Below are 26,320 nucleotides of genomic sequence, written 5' to 3' on the forward strand. Positions count from 1 at the left end.
TCCTATTAGTAACCTCGATGGGGTCTTTTACTGAGAAGACCATATTATGAAAGTTAACAAAGAACATCCCTCCCCTTTAAGAAGTGTGATCTACACTATGCCTGCATGTCAGGTACTGTTTGGAAATCAAAAACAGTACATTATATGAAAAAGAAACAGAAGCAGAAAGCATGAGCAGTATCAGGGAATGTGCCCAAATCACTGGCCAAATTCCTGACTTCTCCCCAACAGAACTAATTCTTCTTCTTCTGTGCCCGGATCCTTGAGTTAAGCTTCTTGAGGTCCAAGAACAAGTTCCGCTTCAGGATGGCACTGCTGCACAGCAGGGCCCCTTGCAGGGTCCCCATCAGCCCACAGATGAAGATGTCCTGGCCTGGAAGGCGAGAGCAGAGGTCTGTGAGCACCCACCCAGGCAGGGAGAGGGGAGGGCCACCCAGGAATGAGGCCTCAGTGGGGACCAGGGCCTACAGTGTGCCAGGGCATCAGGCTCAGGGTGTAGGAGGCTGGAGGGGAGCAGGGACGCAGGACTTGGGGTGCCCAAGAGACCCAGCGTCTTGGGTCCTGGTAGAATGGGGCATGCAATGTACCTGTCAGGTAGAGGTTGGGGATGGGGCTTTGGGCCCTTATGGAGGCCATGACACGAGGGTGCAGGCGGCCTAGGTCATGGTCAACCCCGTAGCAGGCACCTCGGGCAGAGGCCAGGTAAAACTGATTGGTCAGCGGGGAACCTCCAGTCGCACTGTCCACCTGAGAAGGAAACAGGCAGTCACAGGGCAAGAATGGGAACTTCTGAGATCCTCATCTCTCCCCGTTTTCTGCTCTGGCCAGATGTTAAGTGCCGGCATATGGTTCTTGTCCTTCCCTGGGGCTCAGTTATCCCTGGAGGGGCAGCACTGGCACCAAGAGGCCTGTCCCTGTTCCTGCCCACTCTGCTCACCCACCTTCCCCTCCAGCTGTGGATAGAGCTTCAGGATATGCGACAGGGCGGCTTCAACAAAGGAGTGCTTGAGGGCCTCGTAGTCGCTGCTCCTCTTCCCCTGCGGCTCCTCTTGCCACTCCTCAAACCACTCGAAGGCGGTGGGCAGCAGTACCTCCACTGTGGACCGGTCTGGGGAGGCAGAGCTGGGGTTAACACTGGGGCCCTTTCTGGCCCGATCCCCTGTGCCCCAACTCCCTCCTCCGCCAGGACCTCTGGCCCCACCTGGAAATCGGTCCTCCCAAGTCGGGTCCTTGGACGAAGGGGAAGTGATGAAGAATAGGGGGATGTGTGCCGCAGCCTTTTCCCTGGGCATAGAGAGGTAGCGCTCCATCCTGCGGGTGAGAGGAAAGGGCTGCCAAGCCTCAGGCCCTGGTTCCTGCAGCCCCCAGCACCACCCCAAGGACCTTCAGCCCTACAGACAGCCCCATGGGATTCTTCTGAGTGCAGGGCCCCGTGGGCTGTGGGCCCACACTGAAGCCTTGCCCCCACACACGCCTTACGCCTTGTCCATGTCTGTGTCAAAGTAAATGTAGTAGTTGGTAGACTCGAGACCCAAGTCCTTCTTGGTGCCTCTCAGGCAGATGAAAACAGAGAACATGCTCAATCCGTGCCGCACCAGCCCCAGCTGCTTCTTCACATCTGCCAAAGAGAGTCAGTGGGGGCTGCATGAACTGTGACCAGAGGTGGTCACCCCCTGCTCCAGACAGCATGTGGACCTGCATGCACCTTTCCAGCAGCCTTATCCTTGGCTGCTGGCCATGTTTCTTGAAGATAATTGTATGATGATATGGCTGTCGCAGTGTGACTATGTGGTTGTGAGAGCCTGTGTCCTTTTGTCTACCTTATCAACAGACAAGTAAAATATACAGATTAAAAATAAATAAAAAAGAGAGGGAACAAATGTTAAAATAAATTTAGTAGATTGAAATGCTGGTGATCAGTGAAGAGGCGGGGTAAGGGGTATGGTATGCATGAATTTTATTCTGTCTTTTTATTGCTTTTTCTGAATTGATGCAGATGTTTAGGAAATGATCATGATGATGAATATACAACTATGATGATAGCGTGAGTTACTGATTATATAACAAGAATGGAATGATATGATAAGAATGTGTTTGTATGTGGTTATGTATCATAAATAAAAAATAAATAAATTAAAAAAAGAAAGGGAGGGTTAAGGGTATGGTATGTATGAATTTTTTTCTGTTATCTTTTTATTTCTTTTTCTGAATTGATGCAAAAGTTCTAAGAAATGATCGTGCTGATGAATATGAACTATGTGATATTGTGAATTTCTGATTATATATATAGAACAGAATGATCATATGTTAAGATGTTTGTGTTTCTTTGTTGTCACATTTTTTTTTTAATTTTTAAATTAATAAAAAGAATTTTTTTTTTAATTAGTTGTAGAATAGATTTCAGAGTTTGGTATGAGTTACAATTCCACGATTTTAGGTTTTTACTTCTAGCTGCTCTCAGATACTGAAGACTAAGAGAAATAACAATTTTATTATTCAACAATCATATTCATTTACCTTCTCTGTATAACTTCACCATCACCTTTGATCTTTCTATACCACTCTTTAGGGGTCTTTGGGTTATGGCCATTCTAACTTTTTCATGTTGGAAGGGTCTGTCACTAATACGCGGTAGGGAGATGGAACTAGCTGATGTTCTGGAGAGGCTGGACCCTCTAGGTTTCAGGACTTATTTGGTCCAGGGACCCATCTGGAGGTTGTAGGTTTCTGCAAAATTACCCTAGTGCCTGGAACCTTTGTAGAATCTTATAAATTGCCCTAGGTGTTCTTTAGGACTGCTAGCCCATTTTATAGCTGCTCTTTCAAAGCAGGTTTTGCAGACGCCTACTCCTCTCTCCCCTCCCTCTGAAGGACATGATCCCAGGCTCCTGTTCTCCCATGCCCACACACTTCTGCTCTAAGCAGCTTTATGAGCAGGTGGGGCCCAGCTCCAAACTCCATCTTCCCCAAGGGGGTTTACAGTGGTAAGTCTCAGATGACCTGCCTGGACAGGCCTCCCCTTCATATTATGGGTGATGATTACATTATAAAGACCACACAAATGAACAGAGTTTGTTGTCAGCCCTGGTTTCAGCTCTATGCATAATGTGCTATATGCATAAGGCCTCAACATGGTCAGCAATGCATAAGAACCAATACAAATGGAATTCCTGGCACTTGCAAAACAGCATTTCAGGAGCCAGCAGGAGAAAAGAAGGAAGGACAGCAGTATGGAGGAAGGCTCTGGGAAGCCATCTAACATCCCCTGGACCTAGGTATTGGACCCAGATGCTCCGCCTGCCCTTCACCAAGGGAGAAGGAAATGGCCACAGAACCTCCAGCCACCTGGTGATGGAGCCTCACCTCATCACATGGGTCCCCGCATCCAGGGCATGCCTGCTGCTGGCACCCTTTCTAAAGATGGGGTACAGGATGGGCACAGAGAGATCCAGGTACCCAGTGGTCAGATACCCAGGTCTTCTTCCAACCTGTAGACTAGCCCCTCCCTCTTCCCTTCAGCTAAAACTAAGGAGCACAGGAACCACATATTTTCCCTCTAAACCACCCCCAGGAAACTCCTCAAGGTGCAGCCATGGGAATTAAGAAAGGCTCTCACAGCGAGATAAAAAGCCACCCCACAACCATACAACACAAAGAGGGAACCCTAGTGCATACTACAGACTTTAGTTCTTAAGATACTGTAATAATATGGATTCACCCATTGTAACAAAGATCCCACACTAATGCAAAGGATTCATAATAGGGAACACTGTGGGGAGGGGTTACAAAGGATCTGTACTTCTCTGTATGATTTTTCTGTAAACTTACAAGTGCTCTAATTTTTAAAAATCTAAAAAAATGGCTGTCTCAGCTTGACCAGTCCAACTCCAAGCCCAACTACCCCTGACTGTCCCACTGGGTATCCTGTTCCCATCCTGCAAGGCAGACAGAACTATGAGAACCCCTCCCCAGAGGACGGGGGCCAGGAGTTCCAGCATCTGGGATCTCTGAGTAAGGTGTCCTCTCTGTCACCTCTCTGAAATGTCTCCCACTGGGATGCATCTGGGGCAGCATCCACTGGTCCACACAGGGGGCATCCATCCTTCAGCCCCAGATGGAGGGCACCGGGAGATTGCTCTCAGACTAGGAAAAACTATCACTGGCCAGGGAGGAGACGGCCAGCTCAACAGGCCACTCTGGAGCTCGGCTGCCTGGAACAAAGGCTGGCACAGGCTGGCACGTCAGGGCTCTGAGACCCTGGGCCCGAGGGTCAGAGGAGAGACAGTGATGGAACAGGAGGTGGCACTCCCCAAAGGCAAAGTCCAACAGCCTGCCTGGGCCCCGCCCTGCCGCCCTGCACTGGGCAGGCTCTGCCGTGGCCTACTTGGCACACCCTGCCTGAGATGGCAGAGGCCTTAGCTGGCAGTGATGCTGGCTGAGGCCCCCTGAGAAGACAGGCCTGAGAAGGCTGCTCTGAGGTGGCTACAGCCTCTACCTCAGAGACAGTCACAGCTGCTGCCATGAGGAAACCCAGGATTTGCTTACTACTGAACCCACCTTCCCCAGCTCTGTGAGCAGCCCGCGGGCCCACCACCCTCCAGGACCCTGCTCCTGGAACCACCAAAGTCCCTGGTTTCTATGCCAATGACACCCTGAGCTGTTCCTTACTCTCCACTCAGCCCATGTGGTGGCTGCAGACCACGAGCATCCAGTAACTTACACAACAGAAGTCACAGGACACAAGAATGAACTTCAAAAACATTCTTCTAAGTGAAAGAAGCCAGACACACAAGACTATGTATTTCAATGACAGCAAAGTTCCAGACAAGGCAGCCCCATAGAGGCTGGAAGCAGATCAGAGGTTGCCTGGTGCTGGGGGCACGAGCTGTGACTGACAGCACACAGGCGTGCAGGAAATCATTGGGGGTGATGGAAGTTCTAAAACTTGATCACAGAACTCTCAGAATTAGGAGGTAGCATATAGGTTACCAAGGGATAGAGAACGGGAAATTAAGGCTTAAAATGTACAGACTTTCTATTTGGAAGGATGGTGACGTATTGGTAATGGACGGTGGTGGTGGTAGCACAAACTTGCGAATGTACTTAACAGGACTGAAATGTATATGTGATTAAAAGGGGAGATGTTAGATTGTATAAATGATAACAGAATTTAAAAATCTTTTTCAATCTATGGACCTACACTGCACAATGAATCCTAAGTCAAACCATAACTGTAGTTAATGGTACAATTATAAAAATCTGCTTTCATCAACCGTAACAAGTGTTCCGCACCAATACAAGGTGCTAATAACAGGGTGGTATAAGGGTATCCTGTATTTTACAATCCATGATTGTCGCGGTAAACCCATGACTTCTCTAATAGAGCAAAAAAATAAATTAAAAAAAAAAAAGTCAACAGAAATAGGCACAAATGCGCTTTCAAAGTACCCTGAAAACTAAGCTAACTGTAAGATGCCAATAATCATTCTTGAAATGAAATAATTTGACTAGTTCAATTAAGATTCTGTTTCTAGGAATTACTAAGAATTTGGGGAAGACATAAAAGGTTATTCCATGTTAAGGCTCTACATCCTTAAAATGAATAAATACATTTATTTATATATATATATAAATACATATATATATAAAATGAATTTTTTATAAACTAAAAGGACTTTCAAAATGAAAGTAACAAACTTAAAGTTTGCATTCTATAGAACTTCTTTAATGGCAACTTAGATGCAACAAATTTAAAGAAAGAATTGAAAATAATCTGTTATTGAAGAGTACTGATCCCTATCTTAAGGATTTTGATAACAATCTGACAGTTTTTAAATGCTACAAACAGAACGGTTTGTTTTTAAGCGTCAGGCATAATATGGACCTTCCTCTCTGACCCCTTCAATTAACTCAGGGATCTCATCAAGTCCCATACTTTTAGCTGTCTCCTTTTGTGTATCTGCAAGGTGTAACTGCATGTTGGCATTTTAGGACTGAAAGAGATCTTAAAGACCCTGTGTCCACTTCCATACCCAGCCCCAACCACACCTGCCATCCCCCAGTAGCACTAACTCCATTGTAAAATAGTATTGATTAATTATAGCTTATGTTTATTATGTGGCTCTGTTTTTCTAGAATGTAAGCACCACAGGAAAGGGATACTGGTCTGTTTTGGTTTTCAACAAAGATCCAGAAAGGTGCTTGGCACATGGTAGATTCTCAAGAGATATTTGCTGCATCACATAATACATATATGACAAACTAAGGAAGAGAGTGGGATTCACAGTCCAAACTCAATGAAAAACAACTATCAGCAAGATGACCTATGATCCTGGAAATTGGAAATGAACAACCTGGTATGGAGACTTTGGAGAGGGCAAAATGGGCTGAAGTTACAATAGGAAAAAGAATCAAGCTGCCAGGAAGGAAATGAGAGAGAAAGGCTGAACGACCTTTGGGGACAACAGGACAGAAAAGAAGTTGCATCCGAAGCCCTAAATACAGAAGCCTTGCTGCAAACAGATGTGGTTAGAAACCAATGTGCTCACTGTTCCTGCTTCAGGATGGTCAGAGGGCAGGGGGCTGGGGCAATAAAGAAGATGGTTAGCATCCTCTGAGACAAGCAAACTAGCTCTAGAAGGGAGCTGTCAGGAAATAGGAAGAGGTGCAATGCAGACCCGTCTTACCTGGGAGAGTGCGGGCGCTCTCTGGAAGTAAGCACTGATAGGTATTGAATATCCCAGCATTGGAGACCACAATGGGGCAATAGATGTTCACCAGCTCTTGTCCCTTCTTCACGCTGACACCTGTGGGCACAAGAACTTGGCTGAAGTTCTGGGAACTCCAGGGAGAGAAAGACCCATATGCCCCCCAGAGCTCCCCCAGCCTAGGCTTCATTTTGTCACACCTGGGAGTCCAGCCCACCTTGGACCACGCAGGATAGGCCCCAGGCGAAACTGCCAAGGGAGTGAACTATCTTCCAGCACCCTGAGTCTATAGCACAACCTCTTCTGTGCTCACCCTGCCCTGCATGGAGTAGACAAACCCTACTTCCTTCACGCTAACCCCATCAAAGCTCAGGGGCTGGAGGACTCCCAGTGGAATCCTAGGCACTCCTGTACTGCTGCCAGAGTTCTATTTCCAAAACGCAAACCATTCACATTACTACTCTCTTTAAATGACATGTCAATGATACTGTAACCTCCAAAGAAACTACAGTCTTTTTCAGGCTTCCCTGATCTGCCCCTTCTATATATCCAGCCTCATCTCTGGCCACTCTCACCAAACTCTCAGGAAGAACTTTATGAAACAGCTTAGAGTCAACCGTTTTCTGCCCACAAAAATAACAGCTATACATCCAGATGCCTGGAAATACTCAGCCCTATCCTATTCTCCCATGCCTTTCAGTAGCTGTTTCTCATGCCTGAAATAACATTCTCTAACCTCATTCACTGGCAAACTACTCACCCTTTCTGACCTGACTCAAACATCTGTGCCTCTGACACCTTCCCTGTCCCACTGTCCTCTCTGTGGCCTCTGCTCATACATGACTCTACTATGGCACTTAAATTATATGTGATGATCTTCCCCAGCAGACTGAAAATTTCTTGAGTCAGCAACTGAGATGTATTTATATTTTATCTCCAGCTTTTATTGCCTATGCCCATGAAAAACACAAATAAATAATTTAATTGAACTGACAAACCCACCTTGCTTCACCGAGCCTTTTCAGCAGGAAGGAGAACAAGCTCACAGGAATGAGAAAAATTCTCGCACAACTGACAGCCACGTTTCTCTTCTACCACTTGGTAACCTCCGGGTCTCTTCTAGAAGTGCATCCTCAGGGACAGCTGGCGGGCTCTCCTCCCTTGCCCGTGTGTGCACTGGCCCACCCTCCTCTGGCGAGGTCACCCTTTTGCCAGCCCTATTTTTATCAGGCCTAGCTCTCTTCCTTTCGTGTACAGCCTGTTCTGTTTCTTAAGAGTCCTTCCTTATGTAGTCTCTCTCCCCAAAGAGTTCACCCTCAGTGGGGTTCTAGCTCTCTGTGAGGTTACATCATCATCCTGAGTCAGGATAACGAGATCCCAGGCCCTGCCCTATTATATACAGACTGAGAACAGGGCATTCTCCCACCCTCCATCCTGCCCCAGGTAGAGCCCCGGTAACTTCTGCATCCCATCAATCATGGAACAAATATTATGAAGCTTCTGGTTGTGCTAAAAATTCCAGATTAAAAGACTAAAAAGACACAGCCCTCCCCTCAAGAAGTTCATGGATTCCTGGATAGATATTCTCATCTACTGATTAAATACTGTTCTTTGGGAACCATGCAATCCCTTCTTCTTCCTACTTTCATTTCACCCTAGCCCCTGATCTGGGAATGATGCTAGCTTTTCAACCCCTTTGATAAGGTGGATCAGTTCTTCTTCACCTTCTGCTCTCAGGGCTTTTCTTCCTCTGCACCCATGTCTCCCTGACTAGGGGCCCAAAGGTAGTGCACAGGGTTCTCACCGCAGGCTCTCCCAGCTGAGTCCAGCAGCACACCCTGCACGGTGGCCCTTGTGAGGACAGCACCACCTGCTCGCTCTATCACTGGGATGGTGTGGAAGGCAATCTCACTGGAACCTCCTCGGGGGTAAAAGGCCCCTTTTAGGTAGTGGTGAACGAGCAGAGCATGCAAGGAAAAGGCGCTGTGCTTGGGCGTCACTCCTATAGAAGGAAGAGGCAGTAAGGCTGGGGCAGGCACCTAGCACCATCTACAGAGGAGCACAGCTTTCTGTTCGGGAATACAGAGCGTGTGTCCACCCCAGGGGCCAAGGAAACCAGGACTGGTGTTGTCGAAACAAGGGGGGCCTTCCAGATCTTGGGGTCAGTGGGAATGTCCTTCCTGTAAATAGCCCTAAGGCCAGGACCAGGGAGAAGAGTGTTGGCTGAATAGAAGCACGACCCGGGGCATAAAGCGTGTTTTAGCAGAGAGACCAGCAGGTAGACAGACTTCTCACCAACAAGCTCCACAGGGCCTGGCCTTTACACTACTTCATTTCAGCTTCTCAAGTAGGCTCAGGGAGGAAGGCTGAGAGCTGGGACTGCAACACCTCCTTCTCCAGGAGCCTCCCAGAGCCTGCAGCCGGTACCCACCGTATGTGGGGAAGATGTAGCTGAGCACAGCCTGGAGCTCCGGGGAAGCTGGCAACTGCTGCAGGACCTGAGACAGGCTCTGGGTAGACGCCCAAAGGAATGGAGAGAGACGGGTCAGCAGCCCAAACTTGCTGAGGAGCTGAATCACAGGCAGCGGGATAAGTTTCAGCAAGACGGCATAAATGACTCCACTGGATACCACCTGGGAAAGAAAGCATCCCAAGGAACAGGTAGAATTATTAGGAAATGGATGTAGCCGAAGCACAGTTCTGTTAGCCTGCATTAGTCCAAGGATCCAGCTACACTGACCCCTGCTGAGCTTTGCTCAATTGGGATTCTTCCAATATCTGTACTCTATAAAGTTTTCCCAAGTCTACACTCAGATGAACTGTTTTTTTTTTTTTGCTTGTTAGCATCCTGCTCAAATTCTTTTTTAAAAACCCAAATCTAGTCTCATAATGATGTGAGCACATGGAAGCCAGCCTAGGAAAAATGACAGGGTGCCTCACAGAGGCCAGAAGTGAGAGTGTAGCTCCAGAGCCAAGATTCAAAGACAGAAGGCCCCATGGGGCAGAGACGTGGCTTCGGGTGGGGGCTGCACTCAGGGCACACATGGCTGTTCCTCCCTTTCTGCACCACCCCCTCGTCAACCACCCCACCAATCACTCCATTAATAAAGGTCAACCTTTCAAAGAACCACCTGACAGTCCTCAGTCTGCTCATGCTCCTATTACCTTAACCAGCTTCATGTACTTGTCAATGGCAGCTGCTTCTTGGGGAAACTTCTCCTTGAGGCCCTGAATATAGGCCTTCTCCCCACTATACATGGGGAACTCCTTTCGGCCACTGGGCCCCTCGAGGACCATGATGTCAAAGGGAGAGGACAGGGCAGCCCAGTCCAGCTGCCCGTCTGTGATCTGGTCCAAGATAAAACGGCCAGTGCTGCCTTCCTGCATGCGCCCAATATAATGGATTCCTGTTGAGAGAGTAGGGATAAGGAGGTTATGGAATTGGGAAGGTAGACTAGGAAACAAAGTGGAGAAGGTTGCCTGCATGACTGAGTCTATGCCCAAAGGGAGCTACCCACCCTCTCTCTAGTGAGAAACCACCATCTCTCTGCCCAGGGAAGAACCCAGCAGAAGTATGGGCATCAGACCAGGAAAGCAGTGCCCAGGAAAAAGACGGGTCTCCAAACAAATAGCAAGCATGGTCCCCTCATGGCTAAGCTCCCTGAAGAAAGAGCCATGTGCCGCTTCTTCTCTACAAAGCTCACCTGTGTCAAATTCAAGGCCATCCTGTCCAAAAGTATGACAGCAGCCCCCTGCCTTGGTATGTTGTTCCAGCACCAGAACTCGTTTGCCAGCTTTGGCCAGAATCGCAGCTGCAGCCAGGCCCCCAAAACCACTGCCGATCACCACCACATCTAGCTCCTCTGGTACTCGGCTGGCTGAGAAAGCTGCAGCAGAGAGGTTTAAGGGGAGGGTGGATTTCTCAGGAAGGAACAGGGAAAGAGCAAAGATAAGGAAAATACGGAAGACCTTGCTAGTTTGTACAATGCAAGAAGCCTCCAGAGCAGTTTGGCATAGGACTCCTAGTGAAAGCCTCACAACACCTTACCTGAGAAGTACACAGGACCAGCCAGGCAGATTAAGCAGAGCCAAACTTGGCTTGATCTAAACTATGTGCCTGGGAATTTTCTCTACTTTCAAAGAATAGAGTAAGAATCAGTGAATTACAACAGAAATAAAAAAGAAACAGACAATACAGACTGAGAAACCAAGGATGCAGACAGAGATAGGGGAGGAAGGAAGATGGGGCAGGGCATGGAGAACAGTATGGGACAGGCTGCCGGCTCCTGGAACCATCCATTCACTAGCCATTAATCTTTGGAAGATGCAGGGTATGCAGACAACAGTGAAGCCATAGAGTTGTGTGGTGGGTCTTAGAGATCCTGCTTGGGCAGGACAGAGCTGCTGGTGACATCTAAATGATCTCAGAAGCTCTGAGAAAACACAGAAGCAAACCCATTTGAGAATTCTGGAAGCAGGGTTGCCGGGGCAGCAGCTTAACAGAACACAAAACTGACAGTACCTGGTGCCCACTGGCGGTACTAAGCGGGCACTTCCTGCACAAAATTGCTCTTTAACAGGCCACACTCACAAGGAACTGAGATTTGCAATTTTCAAGCCGCAAGAGAACTGGCCAAACTTTGTAGCTTTCAAAAGTTTTGGTAGGAACTCAGTGAAAAATATATTTTATATCATGACCCAGAACATATTTAAGTATGTATATATATGTATGAAATATAAGTTTCACAATACAGCAGTTACCCTAATTATCTATAATGCACTGATCTTTTTAATTCTACTGCATTTTTAAAAGCTAGCTGCAACTCACTAAATTTATTTTAGGACCCACTAGGAGTTTGCCACCTGGTCTGGAAAACAGCTACACGAGTCATCTCATGCTGAGACCAGCTCAGAGAGGTGGGCTGACTAGATAAAGTTTAATTAGTAAGTTAGCGACAGAATTCAAGCTAAAACTCTGACCTCAAAAGTCCAGACTATCAGTTCTTCCACTTTGGGCCAGCAATGCCTCCAACTGTGTTGCAAGATGTGTGGCACAGATTCTAAACTTCACGGGTAAGAGGCCCTGAAGGTCAAACAGGGGATACCTTTTTTATTTAAAAAACAAACAAACAAAAAAAAAAAACACAGAACTCTTCCTTCGAACCTTAGCAGTATCGTCAAAATGTGTTAAAGATGACAGGGGAGGGACTCTGGTTAACAGGAGAGCGAGGCATCCTTTACCCAGACTGCCCCAAAGTTTTAGAACCAGGGTCAGCCCTCTGAGTTGGATCAGGCAGAACCCACCCAACCACTTGACAAGCAGGACACAATCGTCTAAGCAAGTTGGAACAGATTTCCGGGCAGCTCCCCCAATCCCATGGAGAGGGAGGGCTCATGACAAAGGAATGCCTTAGAGTGTATAATGATAATGACTAAATGTACAAATTTTAAAAATGTTTTTGCATGAGGAAGAACATAGGCATGTCATTACTGCAGGGTGTTGAAAATAGATAGTAACTTTAAGCAAAATTTTAAAATTTTAACTTATGTGTGAGACTAAAGCAAAAAATGTTTATTTGGTACAAAATTTATATTTTGACAAGTGCATTTCCTAATACAACTTACGTAGACAGCTTAATTGAACACCATAAGTACATAGAACCTTGAGTAGGATGTGAGATTTTGTTGGTTTGTGTAGAGTGATGCCCCGATAAATCCCAGAGTAATTTGAACAGTGAATAAAAAAGTATTTGCAAAGTCCCCTTGGGGGAATGGTAAGAAATGGGGAAAATTCAACTTCCCCAAGTTGAATTCTTGATATTCTCACAAGCAGTGCAGACAACCAAAGCAATAAGCTGAGCCCCCAGTCTTGGGGTTTGTTCATAATAAACCCGACCCCACAAAGGACAGGTCAAGCCTACTTAAAATTAGGCCCAAGTCATTCCAAAGAGAACGAGAACGTCTTTTGCTGCTCAGATGTAGCCTCTCTCTTTCTTCAGCCAACACAACAAACTCACTGCCCTCCCCCTGTCTATGTGGGACATGACTCCCAGGGGTATGGACCTTCCTGGCAACTTGGGAGAGAAATCCTAGAATGAGCTGAGACTCAGCATCAAGGGATTGAGAAAATCTTCTTTACCAAAAGGGGGAAGAGTGAAATGAGACAATGGCTCATTGTCTCATGAGCCATGGCTGAGAGATTCCAAACAAAGTTGAGAGATTATCCTGGAGGTTATTTTTATGCATTAAATAGATATCACCTTGTTAGACAAGATGTAGTGGAGAGGCTGGAGGGAACTGCCTGAAAATGTAGAGCTGTGTTCCAGCAGCCATGTTTCTTGAAGATGATTGTATAATGATATAGCTTTCACAATGTGACTGTGTGATTGTGAAAACTTTGTGTACCTCATCAACAGACAAGTAAAACAAATGGAATATTAAATAAATAATAGGGGGATCAAATGTTAAAATAAATTTAGATTGAAATGCCAGTGAACAATGAAAGGGAGGGGTCAGGGGTATGGTATGTAAGAATTTTTTTCTGTTGTCTTTTTATTTCTTTTTCTGAATTGATACAAATGTTCTAAGAAAAGATCATGATGATGAATATGCAACTATGTGATGATATTAATTACTGATTATATATATAGAACGGAATGATCATAATAAAAAATTATAAATAGATTTTAAAAATGAAAAAAAAAACCAAAACTCTTGCTTCGAACCTTAGAAGTACCCTCAAAACGTGTTAAAGATGACAGGGGAGGGACTCTGATTAACAGGAGAGCGAGGCACCCTCTACCCAGACTGCCCCGAAGTTTTAGAACCAGGGTTGGCCCCCTGAGTCGGTCACGCAGAACCCATCCAACCACGTGACTAGCAAGACGCAATCGTCTAAGCAAGTTGGAACAGATTTCCGGGCAGCTCCCCCAATCCCACAGGGAGGGAGGGCTCAAGACAAAGGGAAGGTCCTACACCCGGGATGGTACAGGTCTCTCCTTATCTAGCCCTAGAACTGTGAGGCGGCCAAGCGACGGGGCCGCGGCTGTGCGGAGCGAGACCTTGGCCCGCCCAGGGCAGTGCCCGAGCCCGTGAGACATCTATTCCCCGGGCTCGCCCGTGAGACATCTATTCCCCGGGCTCGCCCGTGAGACATCTATTCCCCGGGCTCGCCCGTGAGACATCTATTCCCCGGGCTCGCCCGTGGCAGGCGCTACAACGGGCTCCACACTTCACATATGGGGAAACTGAGGCCCAGCTCAACGGAAGGCGCGAACCCGCGAGAACCGCCCAGCGCAGCCCCGGACCCCAGGGCCTCTCCCGCCGACCTTGCTTGAGGACCCGTTTCCTGGCTTCCTTGTTGGTCACCAGGGGCGCCGGGGGCCGCTTGGTATTCTCGGAGAAGGGGTTCCGGGATCTGCCCGCGAACAGCCCCACGTAAGCTTTGTGGAGCACGAAGAGCAGCAGCCCCGCCAGCAGCACCACTAAAAGCCACATCGCGCTGGCGCCGGGTGTGGGAACTGGGTCCCGGGCCGGCGCGCTAAAGTTTACGGTAGCGGCCCAGCCCCGCCCCGGTCCGGCCCACCACGCCACACCACGCCACTCCCCGCCACGCCTCTGCAGAGCAAGCCACAAAGCGCCCCGCCCCACCCCGCCGACCTGTCGGATCCCGAGGCGGGGGAGGCGCTGACCTACAGCCAAGGTCTTCTTACCATCTGGACAACGTCCTGGCGCAGACCGAGCCGTCCGGCGCCCGAACTCCTTTACTCGCGGGAAATGCAATTCTCGGAGTCTGGAGCACTCGCGGGAAGCGCTGTGGGCGTGCGCAGGCAGGGTGCTGCGCTTGCGCAGGAGGCGATGTGCGCATGTCTGTGGGCTCGGCTGCGCTTCTGAGACGGAAGCTGGGCGGCCGGGTCCCAGTACTGAAGGCTCTGGTTACGCGCGGCCTGCGCCCCGCGCGGCTCGGAGGTGGGAGCAAGTGGCGTGCTGGTGACCACCATGGGGCGCGACTAGGCTGAGAGTCGCGGGACTGAAAAAGAATGACGACTGTGGGACAGAAAAGACCTGAGATCTGCTTCCGGCTTTGCAGTGGACTCGCAGATGACCCGAGGCAACTTGTTTTTTCTGTTTCCCCTCTCAGCAGTGAGGACGTGGTGACCCGAGGACCACAGACAGCCGCGTACTGGCTGGGTATCTTGGAAAATTGAGCTCTCCAGCCCATGACAGCCTGGCAAGCACCGTGCCCCGGGTCACCCAAAGGGACGTGGTTTGGCTGCGGTGTCCCCCAGTAACCCGGTTGCCTCCGCGTCCCCTGGCTTGTCCCCAGGCCACCCTCTCGGTGTGAGCCGGCCGCGACAAGTATGCAAAAGGATCCTAGAAGGGCTGTCATACTTATATATGCATTTGGACTCAGTGTGTAGATTAAACGACTCTTCAGGGAGTTTTAGCTCCAGCAAGCAGCTGCGAAAGCCCCGCCCCCCTTCCTGCAGTGACTTTCCTGCAGCGGGGAGCGCGATAAATATTTGATTGATTCGGGAGGATACAAATGATAGGAAGGCCGTTTCCTGTAAGGAGCTTGCCTAATATCCGTAGGAGTTACTTTGCTTGTTTCAGTGTTTTGGCCCTTTGCTTACTCTGATGCATATAGTGACCGTCGCTATGGAAGCCCCCAGCGGTGGTCCTCTCAGAACTGAAACACTAGTAGGTGTGTAAAGCTGGTCCTGCTTCCACACTACTTGTGCCATTTCATACACAGAGACAAGAGCCTTGCTGATAAGTCTGCCCGCCCTCTTGTCAAGGTTGGCTGATGTGCCCGTGTTTTGAAATATGCTGTCATGGAAGCCAAGACTGAAGGAAAAGAAAGAGAGGCAGATGCTTATGCCCCATAGACTCTGGTGAGAGAGAGCTATTTCTTGGAGTTCCAAAACTGAGGGTGCACTGCCCTTTTCCTGCCCCAGTTTCAATGAGCCAGACATCCAGCCGGAGAGCCAGGAGATATTCCCACTAATACCGGATGTTAGGAATCGGTGCATCTTACCCCAGATAGAGATCCCAGTATGTTACCAGCGGCTAGTTAGGGAATTCAGATCATATTTCAGATCACGTTCCCATCTCTCCAAGACTGAGTTTTGACTCAGTTGTGTATGGGCTATCTGCTCACTTAGGAAACTAAAGGATTTAGTGCCACCTATGATGTCCAGTTCTCCCAAATTGTATGGTCCTGTCTAGTCCTTTCTCTGAGACAGATAATGTGAGGTGAAAGACTTAGAGTTAGCCAAACTGACTAGGCAGCTGTCACATATACAGCATCATTGAAAAATGAGGGAGGGGTAGGATGTTGTGTTGCATTTTGAGCATAAGAACCAAGTGTAGTGTTGTGAGCCCCCAGACTCAACCCAACCTGAGACTTGAGCAGCGCCTGAGCACTTCAGCTACTCAGCTGAACCAACCAAGGTGCGACCTGTTAGCCTCACCCCTTTGATAAGCTGCTCAGGTCCCAGTAACTTCATCACTAGAAGGAGACCCTGCCACTCACAGGATGGGTACTGCATTTGGGACCCTGATAATCCAGCCCCTAGACTCCTGCAGGACCCCCTTCTTTCTGTACTAGAGCATGTATAGTAAAAGGTAGGCATTTGGCCAAGGCAGCTTATTTATTCAGAGTAAATTCAGAGTTGCTTGGGTGGGCCATGGTGGCTCAGCAGGCAGAGTTCTTGCCTGCCATGCTGGAGACCCAGGTTCAATTCCTGGTGCCTGCCCATGTGAAAAAAAAAAAAAAATTCAGACCTGCTTAAAGATTTTAAAAGTCACTTTTTCTCAACAGAGGTATAACTAAATGATGAAAACAGTTGCTTTTTTTCAATTTTTTTTTTTTTTTTTTACAGGGATGAAGCTTCAAAGACCTCAGAGACTTCTTTCAGCATGCACAGGAACCTTCTTCACCCTGGTGATGGCACAAAGGGACTGTTTTCTTACTCATAGCCTGAATGACTGCCAAGAAGGAAGGCCAAGGTAGAGCAGTTGGATCTCTGGCTCTCTCCGTTGCTTCTGATCTCAGGCCTTACTAACCCCCTTTCTGAACCCAAGGACAAAGCTCACTTGAACAAATGCTTTTGAGTCATGAATGAAAAATCCTGCTCTTTCCGTAATGAGAAAGAATTAACAGATGGACAGGTAAGCAAGCACTCCTATTTGGGAAACATTGTGGGTTTAGAATATATTATTGATAGTAGTGAGACAGAACATAGCAGGAGAATGTGGAGAGTTAGAAATATTTGTTATAAACCTTATGATTCTCTTTGTTCTATTAGAAGGAGCTTTTGTTCACCTCTGAGTTGGTGACCTTTCCCAATAGATTCTTTTCTAAAGGTGTTTTTTTTCTTTTGGTTTTTTATTTGTTTTTAGAAGGGAGAATTTGAATGAGGAATTTCTGAAGAAATCTGTTATTTCCTAGACTTGGATTGTTTACCTTACTGGCTTCTTCACTGTCATTCACCTGCTTTGACCTGATTGTCTTCAGGCCTCTTCGTTCACTGTGACCAGTCTTTGTATGAACCTAGCAGCCAACCCTACATTTGTTACTTTTCTCCCACCTTCCTCAGAAATGGTCTTATATGAAGCGTATTAGATTCAGTAGCCAGACCTGGCCCTAAGGCTTTGCTTTGAAACTCCATTAAGGTTTTCTTAACCACTGTGAGATAGGTGAGCTGTCCTTCCAGAGAGAAGTCTTTGGATGCTGGAGGGACTGACTTAGAAAGGAAAAAGAATGACTAAGTAAATTCCAGGTACAGAGACCTCTGTGGGGAATAGTTCAGCATGATGAATCATCAAATGGTTTGTAGCCTAGACTCACACTAAACAGTGTTGAAAACGTAAGGGAAATATAAGAGAAGGTCCCTGTTCCCAAAGGTGAGGAAAGGAACCATGGCATTTGTCATGAGATTGAAGTGGGAGATAATAGCACTTAGGCATCAGGGACCAGTTATAAGGGAGTTTCCTCAACTTTGGAGCATTTTGGTATACCATTCTCCTGTCCTGGACATGAAAAAATCAAAGCCATGTTTAAGGAATGTTTAGTTGCAAAAAGTATGCAAGAGGGACTAGAGTTAACCAGATAATCTGGGATTCCAAGGCCTTAATATAAGCACAGATTCCTTTATTAGTTCTTTCTTTTGTTTATTTTTAGAGAAAATAATACGTAAATGTGATTCAAAATCCAGAAGGTACAAAAGGCTGTGCTTGGAGTGAGAAATCTGCCTTCCACCTTTTTTCCCTAGCTTCCCAGTTTCCCTGCAAGAGACCAAGTTGCCACTTCCTTGGGTATAATTCTGGAAATAGTCTCTGCAGAGGCAGACAAATATGTCCATTTTTTTTGTTTTTGAATGGGCAGGCACCGGAAATTGAACCTGGGTGTCCAGCATGGCAGATGAGAACTCTGCCACTGAGCCACCGTGGCCCACCCTCCATATATTTTTGAAAACAATATAAATGGTAGAGTAGAAAGGGATAGAATGTTACTCTTTGCTTTTTTTGCTTAATTGTTCCATATTCTCCATAGAGCACTTTCTCATTCTTTGTTATGGTTATAGAATCTCGTTGAGTGGATAATGCTGTCATTTCTTTAATCAGCCCATTAGTGGCCATTTAGGACTTTTGCAGCTTTTTGCTGTTATAAATGGTGCTACAGTGAATAACATTGTAAACTTGTCATTTTGCACATGGATGAATATATCTTTTGGATAAACTCTTAGATTGGAATTGCAGAGACAAAAGGTACAAAGCCTAACTGTATACTTAAAAATGGCTGAAAAAGCAAATTTTATCTTATAGACATATTACCACAATTAAAACATTTTTTAATTAAAAAAAACTGTTTAAGAATTTCAAAGCTTTATGATTTTGTTGGATACTATCAATCCCTGGAGATGGTGACAATTCATTCTCCAGTGTGTTGTAGCACTTTTCACTCGAGCCCATACAGTATGTCAGCAAGTTTTTTTTTATGCAATTTTATTGAGATATATTCACAAACCATACAATCCATCCAAAGTGTACAGTCAGAGGCTCACAGTATCATCATATAGTTGTACATTCATTACTCCAAGAATAAAATACCCCAAAACATCCTAAGGTCCTTATTCCCCCCATTTATTTCTTGGTCTTTATGTTATTACTCCTCTTTCCATACACTATATAAAGGAAGTGTCAGGAAGTTTTCACACCCACATGGTTATATTGTAAAAGTTATATAGTTATTCAATCATCATCTAAGAATCAAGTCTACTGAATTACAGGTTTAACAGCTTCAAGTATTTCTTTCAAGCTATTCTAATACACTAGAAACTAAAAAGGAATATCTATATAATGCATAAGAATAACCTCCAGAATGACCTCTTGACTATTTGAAATCTCTTAACCACTGAAACTTTATTTTATTCTATTTCTTTTCCCCCTTTTTGTCAAGAAGACATTCTGAATCCCACTATTCCAGGGGCTGGCTCATCCCTGGGAGTCATATCCCATGTTGCCAGGGAGACTAACACCCCTGGGAGTCATGTCCCATGTAGGGGCAGGGTAGTGAGTTTATTTGCAGAGTTGGGCTTGGAGAGAGAGGGGCAACATCTGAGCAACAAAAGAGGTTCTCTGGGGATGATTCTTAGGCACGATTATAAATAGGCTTAGCTTCTTTGTAGGAATAATTTTCATAAGGATAAGCCCCAAGATTGAGGGCTTGACTTATTAAATTGGGAGGCCCTAATGCTTGTGAGAATACCAGGAATTCCTAAGGTGGGAAAATTTAATGTTTTCACGTTTTTCCCAGTCCCTCAAGGGGACTTGGCAAATACTTTTTTATTTTCTGCACAAGAAACTCTGGAATGTATTACAGTAACTGTGTAGAATCGCAAGATCTCATTTCTTATTCTAGGTTCCATGTAAATATGTGGTTTAAATCAACTGACCATACAGGTTAAATTAGATAGTGTGCTAGTGAGAATATAAATTTTACACCAAATAAACATTTCTTCCTTTGGTCTCACATAGACATTGAAGTTTTAAAATACAGTCGATATCATCCTTACTCCTGTATTCTGACTTACCTTAGTCCCACCATTGGCTTCGTTTTTGTCTCTGACTGAAGCCTGATCTGTTTTTCAGTTTCTTTAACAGTTGTATGGAGTAATGCTGTCTTTCAGAACTGCAGAACTCTAGCTCTGAGTCTCAGGTGTCACACAGATACCCAAAGTTCCAAGGAACTACCAAGTTATACACAAAGAGCTCAGCATCTCAAAAATTTGAAATTACAGTTAAAACTCAGGGATAGATATGACTGCTGTAATAGCTTACCATCTAGGAACCTTTACAATAAGCCTTATTGAATATTCTGCATTCTCTAAGCATCGATTGTCTAATCTCTGCCTATGTTCCATCCCCTGATAAATAATCTGTGCTCTCAAATTCAATTCTCACCATTAGCTCATTATAGTTAGTTTATATTAGTGAGGTCTTATAATATTTTTCCTTTGGTTTCTGGCTTATTTCACTCAACAATATGTCTTCACCTGAAAGCCAGGTGGTAAGGTCCCTGCGGGCCCTTAGAGTCGGAATGGGACCCAAGTCACATGGCCTCATGAACCTTCCTCTCGCCGTTTGTGTTTCTCTTGCTCCTTAGCCTCCTTCACCTAGTAGCATGCTTCGTGATTTCATTCATTCTTTCAGCTGTCAGTATTCCCTTGCGTGTGTGCACTGCAGTTGGCCGTTCCGTCCATCTGTAGACATAACCTTAAGGTAACCTCTATCTGTTGCAAGTCGTGAATAATGCCACAGTAAACACCACTGGTCAATGAGCTTTCTGATCTATTCCAAGCTAAGTGAAAAACATTATTTCAGAGTGGTTTTAATTGGTATTTCTCTTATTATCAGTCACGTTGAACATTTTTATGTGCTTAAGAATTATTTGTGCTTCCTTTCATATAATCTATCCATATCTTTTGCCCATTTTTCTACTAGATTGTTTTACTTTTGTTACTAAAATTGTAGGATTCCCCCCACACACACACATTTTGGGGAAATAAGCCCTCTGTCTGTGATATGAGTTGCAAACAATTGTTTGTTATTGTTGTTGTTTTTATCTCAAGTGAGAGAAATGTTTCACTAAGGAGAAAGACTACAAAAAACTGCCTCACTGAATTTTACTCATGCGGAGCCTGATACCTTTAGGAAAGCCAAGACCTTTGCATTAAGATTTTTGAGATAACATTAGCTAAGCGTTTTTGCAGGTTTTCTTAAAACCAGATTAAACAGAAATGTTCCTTGCAGTTAACTTCTCTGGAGTTGATCCATTCACTTTGTGGTACTGGGAAAAGCTGCCACATTTAAACTGTCATCTTTGAGGGATCAATATGTGTCTGCGAAATTGACCCTGGTCGTGTCTTACAGGTTGAACAAGTGTCTGCTGTCTGCTTCTCACCATGTGGCAAAGAGAACAGTATTCTTCCCACATTCAGAGGAATTCCTGTACGTACCAACCATACCTCAGTGCCCCCTGCCAACACAAGCACTGGGTGTGGGGGTCGAGGATGCCACTGACCCTCCTCCAAGAACTCACACTAAGGGGAGGGAAGTTAGGGCACAGACACGCAAACCACAGCCTCGATATGGGAGGATAATTGCCACAGTGAAGCAGTGTGTAGAATGCAGTAGGAATATCAGAGGCACACCATGATCTCAGATGAGTTGTATAAAGTTCTGTTTGTTTACTACTCAAGCAGAGTGTACACTTGCCCCGCACGCCCTCCAACTTCTCCAGCAAAGTTGGAGTTCCCCACGTGCCTCACTTTAAGGTTGGCTTTGATCAGTCCTTCAGGCAGGCTGGATCCTTCCAGCTTCCCGTTTCAGAGGGGCGATGTACAGTGGGTGGGAGCATCTGTGTGGAACGGGCCCGGGCTCCCCCCTCACCCTAATGGTCAGCTGCCCCTCCAGATCTCGGAGCTGAAGAACCTTGGCATCCTCCAGGCCCTGACAACGGATGCTGATACCTGGGAGCCAGGTGGTAAGGTCCCCTGGGCCCTTGGAGTCGGGGTGGGACCCAAGTGACATGGCCTCATGGATCTTCCTCTCACCGTTTGAGTTTCTCACTCCTTGTCCTGCAGAATTTTGTGTATTTATTGTTCCTCAAGGAAAATTAGAGTCAACCCTGGACTAGGAGTCAAGAGACCTGAATTCTGATCTTTCTCTGCTGATGGCTTACTGTACACCTCTGGACAAGTACTTTTAATTGTATTAAATAACTGAAATTTTTGGCTCAAATTGCTCTCAGGTAATTTGAATTAATAGGCTGACAAATCAGCAATGCTATTTAATATATAAATAAATGGGAGAGTGCCTAAAGAAAGGAGGCAGCTGTAGAAAAAGATATAGCGCCACACTAAATGTGAGCTCTGTTCATTAGCCCCCACGTTCTTCTCCAGTCCCGGGAAAAGAGTACTTAGGTTAGAATCATCTTCATAGGTAGAAGAGTCCACCTAGCTCTAAGAGAAACCTTGGAAAGAAGGTTTTAGATGTCTTGGATGTTTGTTTCCAGATTTAGCCTCAGATTAATATTCCCTGTTGAGACCTGCTATGCCTGCAAATTCCCATCCCCTTGCTGGTACCGTTTCCACTTCTCATGCAGAATCTTGGATTTGGTCATGAGTAGGTGAAGGTGTGAGGAGTGAAAGATGCATCAACTTGCTTGTAGATGAGAGTTTAAAGGGCAAAGAACCAATCAAGTTGCGTGTAGGAGAGGGACTGGAGGGTGAAAAGACCCTTTTCGCTTCGTCGTAAGCTTTCATTGCTGTCCTTCCACTTTGTCCCTCCTTGTCATCTCCAAAGGGACCAGCGTGCTAGAAGTAAGTTTTGTTTTCTTGACCGTCCAAGGTTGTGTATTCTGTATTCTGTTGAAGTTGTCTAGTGTGGAAGCCCTGAGGTTAAGTGTCTGCCACCCTACCCGGAGTGGAGCCAGCGAGATCAAATTTCCTAAAGATCCAAATATTTGGTACCGTGGGTCTGTCTCACCTGCTGCTACTATACATTGCCCTGCTGGACCCGAGCGCCTGACTGCGGCAGTAGTAATAGCTGACATTTATTAAGCGCTTATTATCTCCATGCCACATACTCTCTTTTTTCGTAAGTAAAACTTTTTTTTTAATACTTTTATTGAGAAATATCTACACACATAGAGTCCAACATATTGTACAGTCAGTGGCTCACAATATTGTCACATAGTTGTGTATTCACCATGATCATTTTTAGGATGTTTGCATCACTCCAGAAAAAGAAAAAAAAAACTCAAACATTCCATACCCCCTCCTCTCCTTGACCCAGGGTATTTCAATCTACCCAATTTTCACCCTCTACTCCCCTTATTATTTATTTATTTTTTTACTCATCTGCCCATATCCTGGATAAAAGGAGCATCAGATATAAGGTTTTCATAATCATGCTCACACAGTCACATTGTAAAAGCTATATTGTTAATACAGTCTTCTGTAAGAATCAAGGCTACTGGCCCACAGTTCAACAGTTTCAGGTACTTCCCTCTAGCTATACCATAAACTAAAAAGGGATATCTATATAATGCATAAGAATAACCTCCAGGATAACTTCTTGCCTCTGTTTGAAATCTCTCAGCCATTGAGACTTTATTTTGTCTCATTTCATTCATCCCCTTTAGGTCAAGAAGCCTTCCTCATTCCCATGCTGCCAGGTCCCAGCTCATCCTGGGTATTCAGGTCCCACGTTGCCAGGGAGATTTACACCCCTAAGATTCATGTCTCACATAGCGGGGAGGGCAGTGAGTTCACTTGTCAAATAGAGAGAGTGCCACATCTGAGCAACAAAAGAGGTTCTCTTGGGGTGACTCTTGGGCATAACTATCAGTAGGCTTAGCTTCTTTGCAGAAATAAGTTTCATAGGGGCAAGCCCCAAGATCGAGGGCTCAGCCTATTGAATTCACTGTCCTCACTCCCTGTGAGAATATCAGGAATTCCCCACATAGGGAAGTTGAGTATTTACTCCTTTTTCCCCAGTCTCCCATGGGGACTTTGCAAGTGCTTTTTTATTCTGTGCCCAAATTACTCTGAGATATATCAGGACATTACACTGACCTGTACACACCAACAAGATCTCACACCCTATTCAAGATTCCATATAAGTATGGGCTTCAAGTAAACTGACCAGGCAAGTTAAATTAGATAATGTGCTGTCCAAAATACAAATTTTGCACCAAATAAACAGTTCTCCCTTTGGTCTTGTACAGAGATTGAAGTGTGAAAAATGGGCCATTTCATCCTTTACCCTGTGTTCTTATTTACCTTAGCCCTATCCATATCAGCTTCATTCATATCTCTAGGTGAGGTCTGATCACTTTTTCACCTGTATTAACAGTTGCTGAATGGGGTAATGCTGACTTTCATAGCCTCGGTTCTGTAACTGTGAATCTCAGGTGTCACATAAATACCTGAAGTTTCAGGGAATGATCAAGTTATATAAAAATAACCCAGTATCTCAGAATTTAGAAATATCAGTTATAACTCCTAAAAATATATGTGACTGCTGTAAGAGCTTACATTCTAGGAACCTTTACAATTGGCCCCAATCTGATAACCCATGCTCTCAAGTTCAGTTGTGTATTATAGTTAATCCAAAAAGACATAATAATATTTGTCTTTTTGTTTCTGGAGTTTCATTCAACATATAGTCATTAAGGTTCATTTACCTAGTTGCATGCCTCACAACTTCATTCCTTCTTACAGCTGCTCAGTAGTCCATTGAACATAAACACCACAGTTCCTCCTTCCATTCCTCAGTCTTTGTACGCTTAGGCCACCTCTATGTATTGCAAATCTGAACACTGCCAACCACATGCTGTTTTTAAGAAGTTGTGGAACTACCTATTTTGACAGCAATCCCATGAGGCATTGTAGATGATGAAGTAACTTACCCAAAGAAACACAAATGCTAGAGATGAAGTGGAAACATGCAGCTTGGTTCTGAGTGTGCTCCCCAGTCTCTTCCCTATAGGGTTCAGAGATTTGGATAGCATTTTATTTGATTTGCAAGAGAAACTGAGAGATATCCTGAGTTAATTTTACTGTTGAGATTGGAGAGATTATAATTTTTGGCATTGAACTAAAGTTTCTCTTCATATTGTCTGCTAGTGTCCTCTGTAGCAAATTGGAGAGCCCAGAGATAGAATACAACCATTTGAGCTAGAGAGTAACAGCTGTGGTTTGGAGAAAGGGGCTGTTTGGTAGCTATAGGGAACCTATCCTGCAGCTTTTTTCCCATTTTCTTGTGCTTTCCTTCATTTTGCAAACATGCACCAAGGCACTGGGCTGGGTTCTAGGGAACCCTGCCTCAGGTAGCTCATGTTCTAGTAGAAAAGACAGATGACACTGCAGGGTAAGCCCTCAGTATTGGGGTCTCGGAAGAGTGGCTCCTGTCCAGGCTGATGTGGTCAAAGAAGGCATCCAGGTAAGGGCAAGGTTAGTCAACTGAAGGGTGAGAAGGAGCTGTGCCAGCAGGGGTTAGAATTGAAGGTGAGCGCTGCTGGGGTGCTGAAGACAAAGGTGTAACTTCAGGTAGTTCTCCATAGTCCCAAGGCAAAGCTGGAGAGGTCAGAAGGACCAAGACTGAAGGTTCTTACATGCTGTGCCAAAGAGTTTGGCTTTTACCTTGAGAGTTATGGAGAATCCCTGGAGGGGTTTGAGCAGGGTGGAGGTTGACATCATATCTTTTTTGAAAGCTCTCTCTGCTAGCCATGTGAAGAGGGGATTGGAGGGAGCAAGACCAAAGGCAGGCAGCCAGGGTTGGGGCTACTGCAGTCGTCCACACATACCTGGATCTCAGAGGGCCTCTTTTTCTCACTGTTGCAGTTGTAAGTTCAGAGGTGCTCAGGGCCCAGGAAGAATGGGAAGCCGTGGACAGCATCCAGCCAGAGACAGGTAATTGAAGGAATGGCACTGACTTCACATGTCCCAGCTGCTAGCAGAGGCACCATCCCACATGGGTAGCCAATACTTTGGGGAGACAGAATCCCTGAGTGTTCTCATTTTAGCTGTTTGACATAGCCTAAAATCTGTTTCCCATATTCAAAGATAATGACCTCCCTCTGGGGGAATAGGAATGAATGCTCCAGGGAAAGGACCCATCCTCTCCCAGCCCAGTGAGAAGATGGGAAAGGCCTGGGTCAGAGTCAGCCTCTGCAGGGCAGTGAGATGGGCAAAAGGACAGAGGTAGGCAGCCAGCAACAGGCTGGACAGTTGTTCACTATACAGGGAAGTCCCTCGGGATGGGATCAGGCCATCTGTGGTTAGCTCTGAGGGCCAGGTGAAAATTGTTTAGTGTCCCTTTGTAAGAGGGGTGGATGGAGTGAGAAAGGAGTAGAACAAGAACTTGTATCCTGGCCGAGCTCCTGAGAAGATGTAGCTGTGGGCTTCGTCAGCCGTGGTCTGCACTGCCAACTGATAAGTTAATTCCTGTGGGCTGTAACCAGGGATGGGGAGAGGGATCACATGCAGAGTGTGAGAAGAGGCAAAGTGGAAATTAGGAAAAGTCCCTAAACGAATTTATGG

General features: G+C 45.8%; 2 protein-coding genes across 8 annotated transcripts in view; one reads left to right on the forward strand and one right to left on the reverse strand.

The window, feature by feature from the left end:
* On the reverse strand, positions 1–14,538 carry LOC143661275 (all-trans-retinol 13,14-reductase-like). 2 transcript variants are annotated; one of them, XM_077134769.1, is made up of 11 exons: positions 14,420–14,538; positions 10,412–10,594; positions 9,873–10,114; positions 9,139–9,340; positions 8,512–8,709; positions 6,687–6,806; positions 1,480–1,618; positions 1,202–1,311; positions 942–1,108; positions 588–747; positions 1–373 (listed from the first exon to the last, which is right to left on the reverse strand). In XM_077134769.1, exons 3-11 carry the CDS (start codon positions 10,092–10,094, stop codon positions 234–236), a joined length of 1,458 nt encoding a protein of 485 aa, XP_076990884.1. In that variant the 5' UTR covers positions 10,095–10,114; positions 10,412–10,594; positions 14,420–14,538; the 3' UTR covers positions 1–233. The 2 variants fall into 2 exon arrangements, with proteins under 2 accessions (XP_076990884.1, XP_076990883.1); XM_077134768.1 differs by lacking the exon at positions 14,420–14,538 and adding an exon at positions 14,036–14,262.
* Positions 14,290–26,320, forward strand: part of ELMOD3 (ELMO domain containing 3) — a 24,297-nt gene continuing 12,266 nt past the window's right edge. The window contains exons 1-5 of one of the 6 annotated variants that reach the window (XM_077134775.1): positions 14,290–14,817; positions 16,592–16,880; positions 21,144–21,221; positions 21,687–21,756; positions 25,622–25,690. In XM_077134775.1, coding sequence (XP_076990890.1) covers positions 16,827–16,880; positions 21,144–21,221; positions 21,687–21,756; positions 25,622–25,690 — 271 coding nt within the window. In that variant the 5' untranslated portion in view covers positions 14,290–14,817; positions 16,592–16,826. The other 5 variants (XM_077134770.1, XM_077134774.1, XM_077134772.1 and 2 more) reach the window with 5 other exon arrangements.

Source organism: Tamandua tetradactyla, chromosome 17 (assembly GCF_023851605.1).
Source record: "Tamandua tetradactyla isolate mTamTet1 chromosome 17, mTamTet1.pri, whole genome shotgun sequence".
NCBI classification, from domain to species: domain Eukaryota; kingdom Metazoa; phylum Chordata; class Mammalia; order Pilosa; family Myrmecophagidae; genus Tamandua; species Tamandua tetradactyla.

Coding starts and splice junctions, on each gene's coding strand:
- LOC143661275 (XM_077134768.1), bottom strand. CDS start 14,204: ATGTGGCTTTTAGTGGTGCTGCTGGCGGGGCTGCTGCTCTTCGTGCTC. Junction 10,595..14,035: donor GAAACGGGTCCTCAAGCAAG/GTCGGCGGGAGA, acceptor TCTCTGCTGCAG/CTTTCTCAGCCAGCCGAGTA. Junction 9,341..9,872: donor AGTACATGAAGCTGGTTAAG/GTAATAGGAGCA, acceptor TTTCTTTCCCAG/GTGGTATCCAGTGGAGTCAT.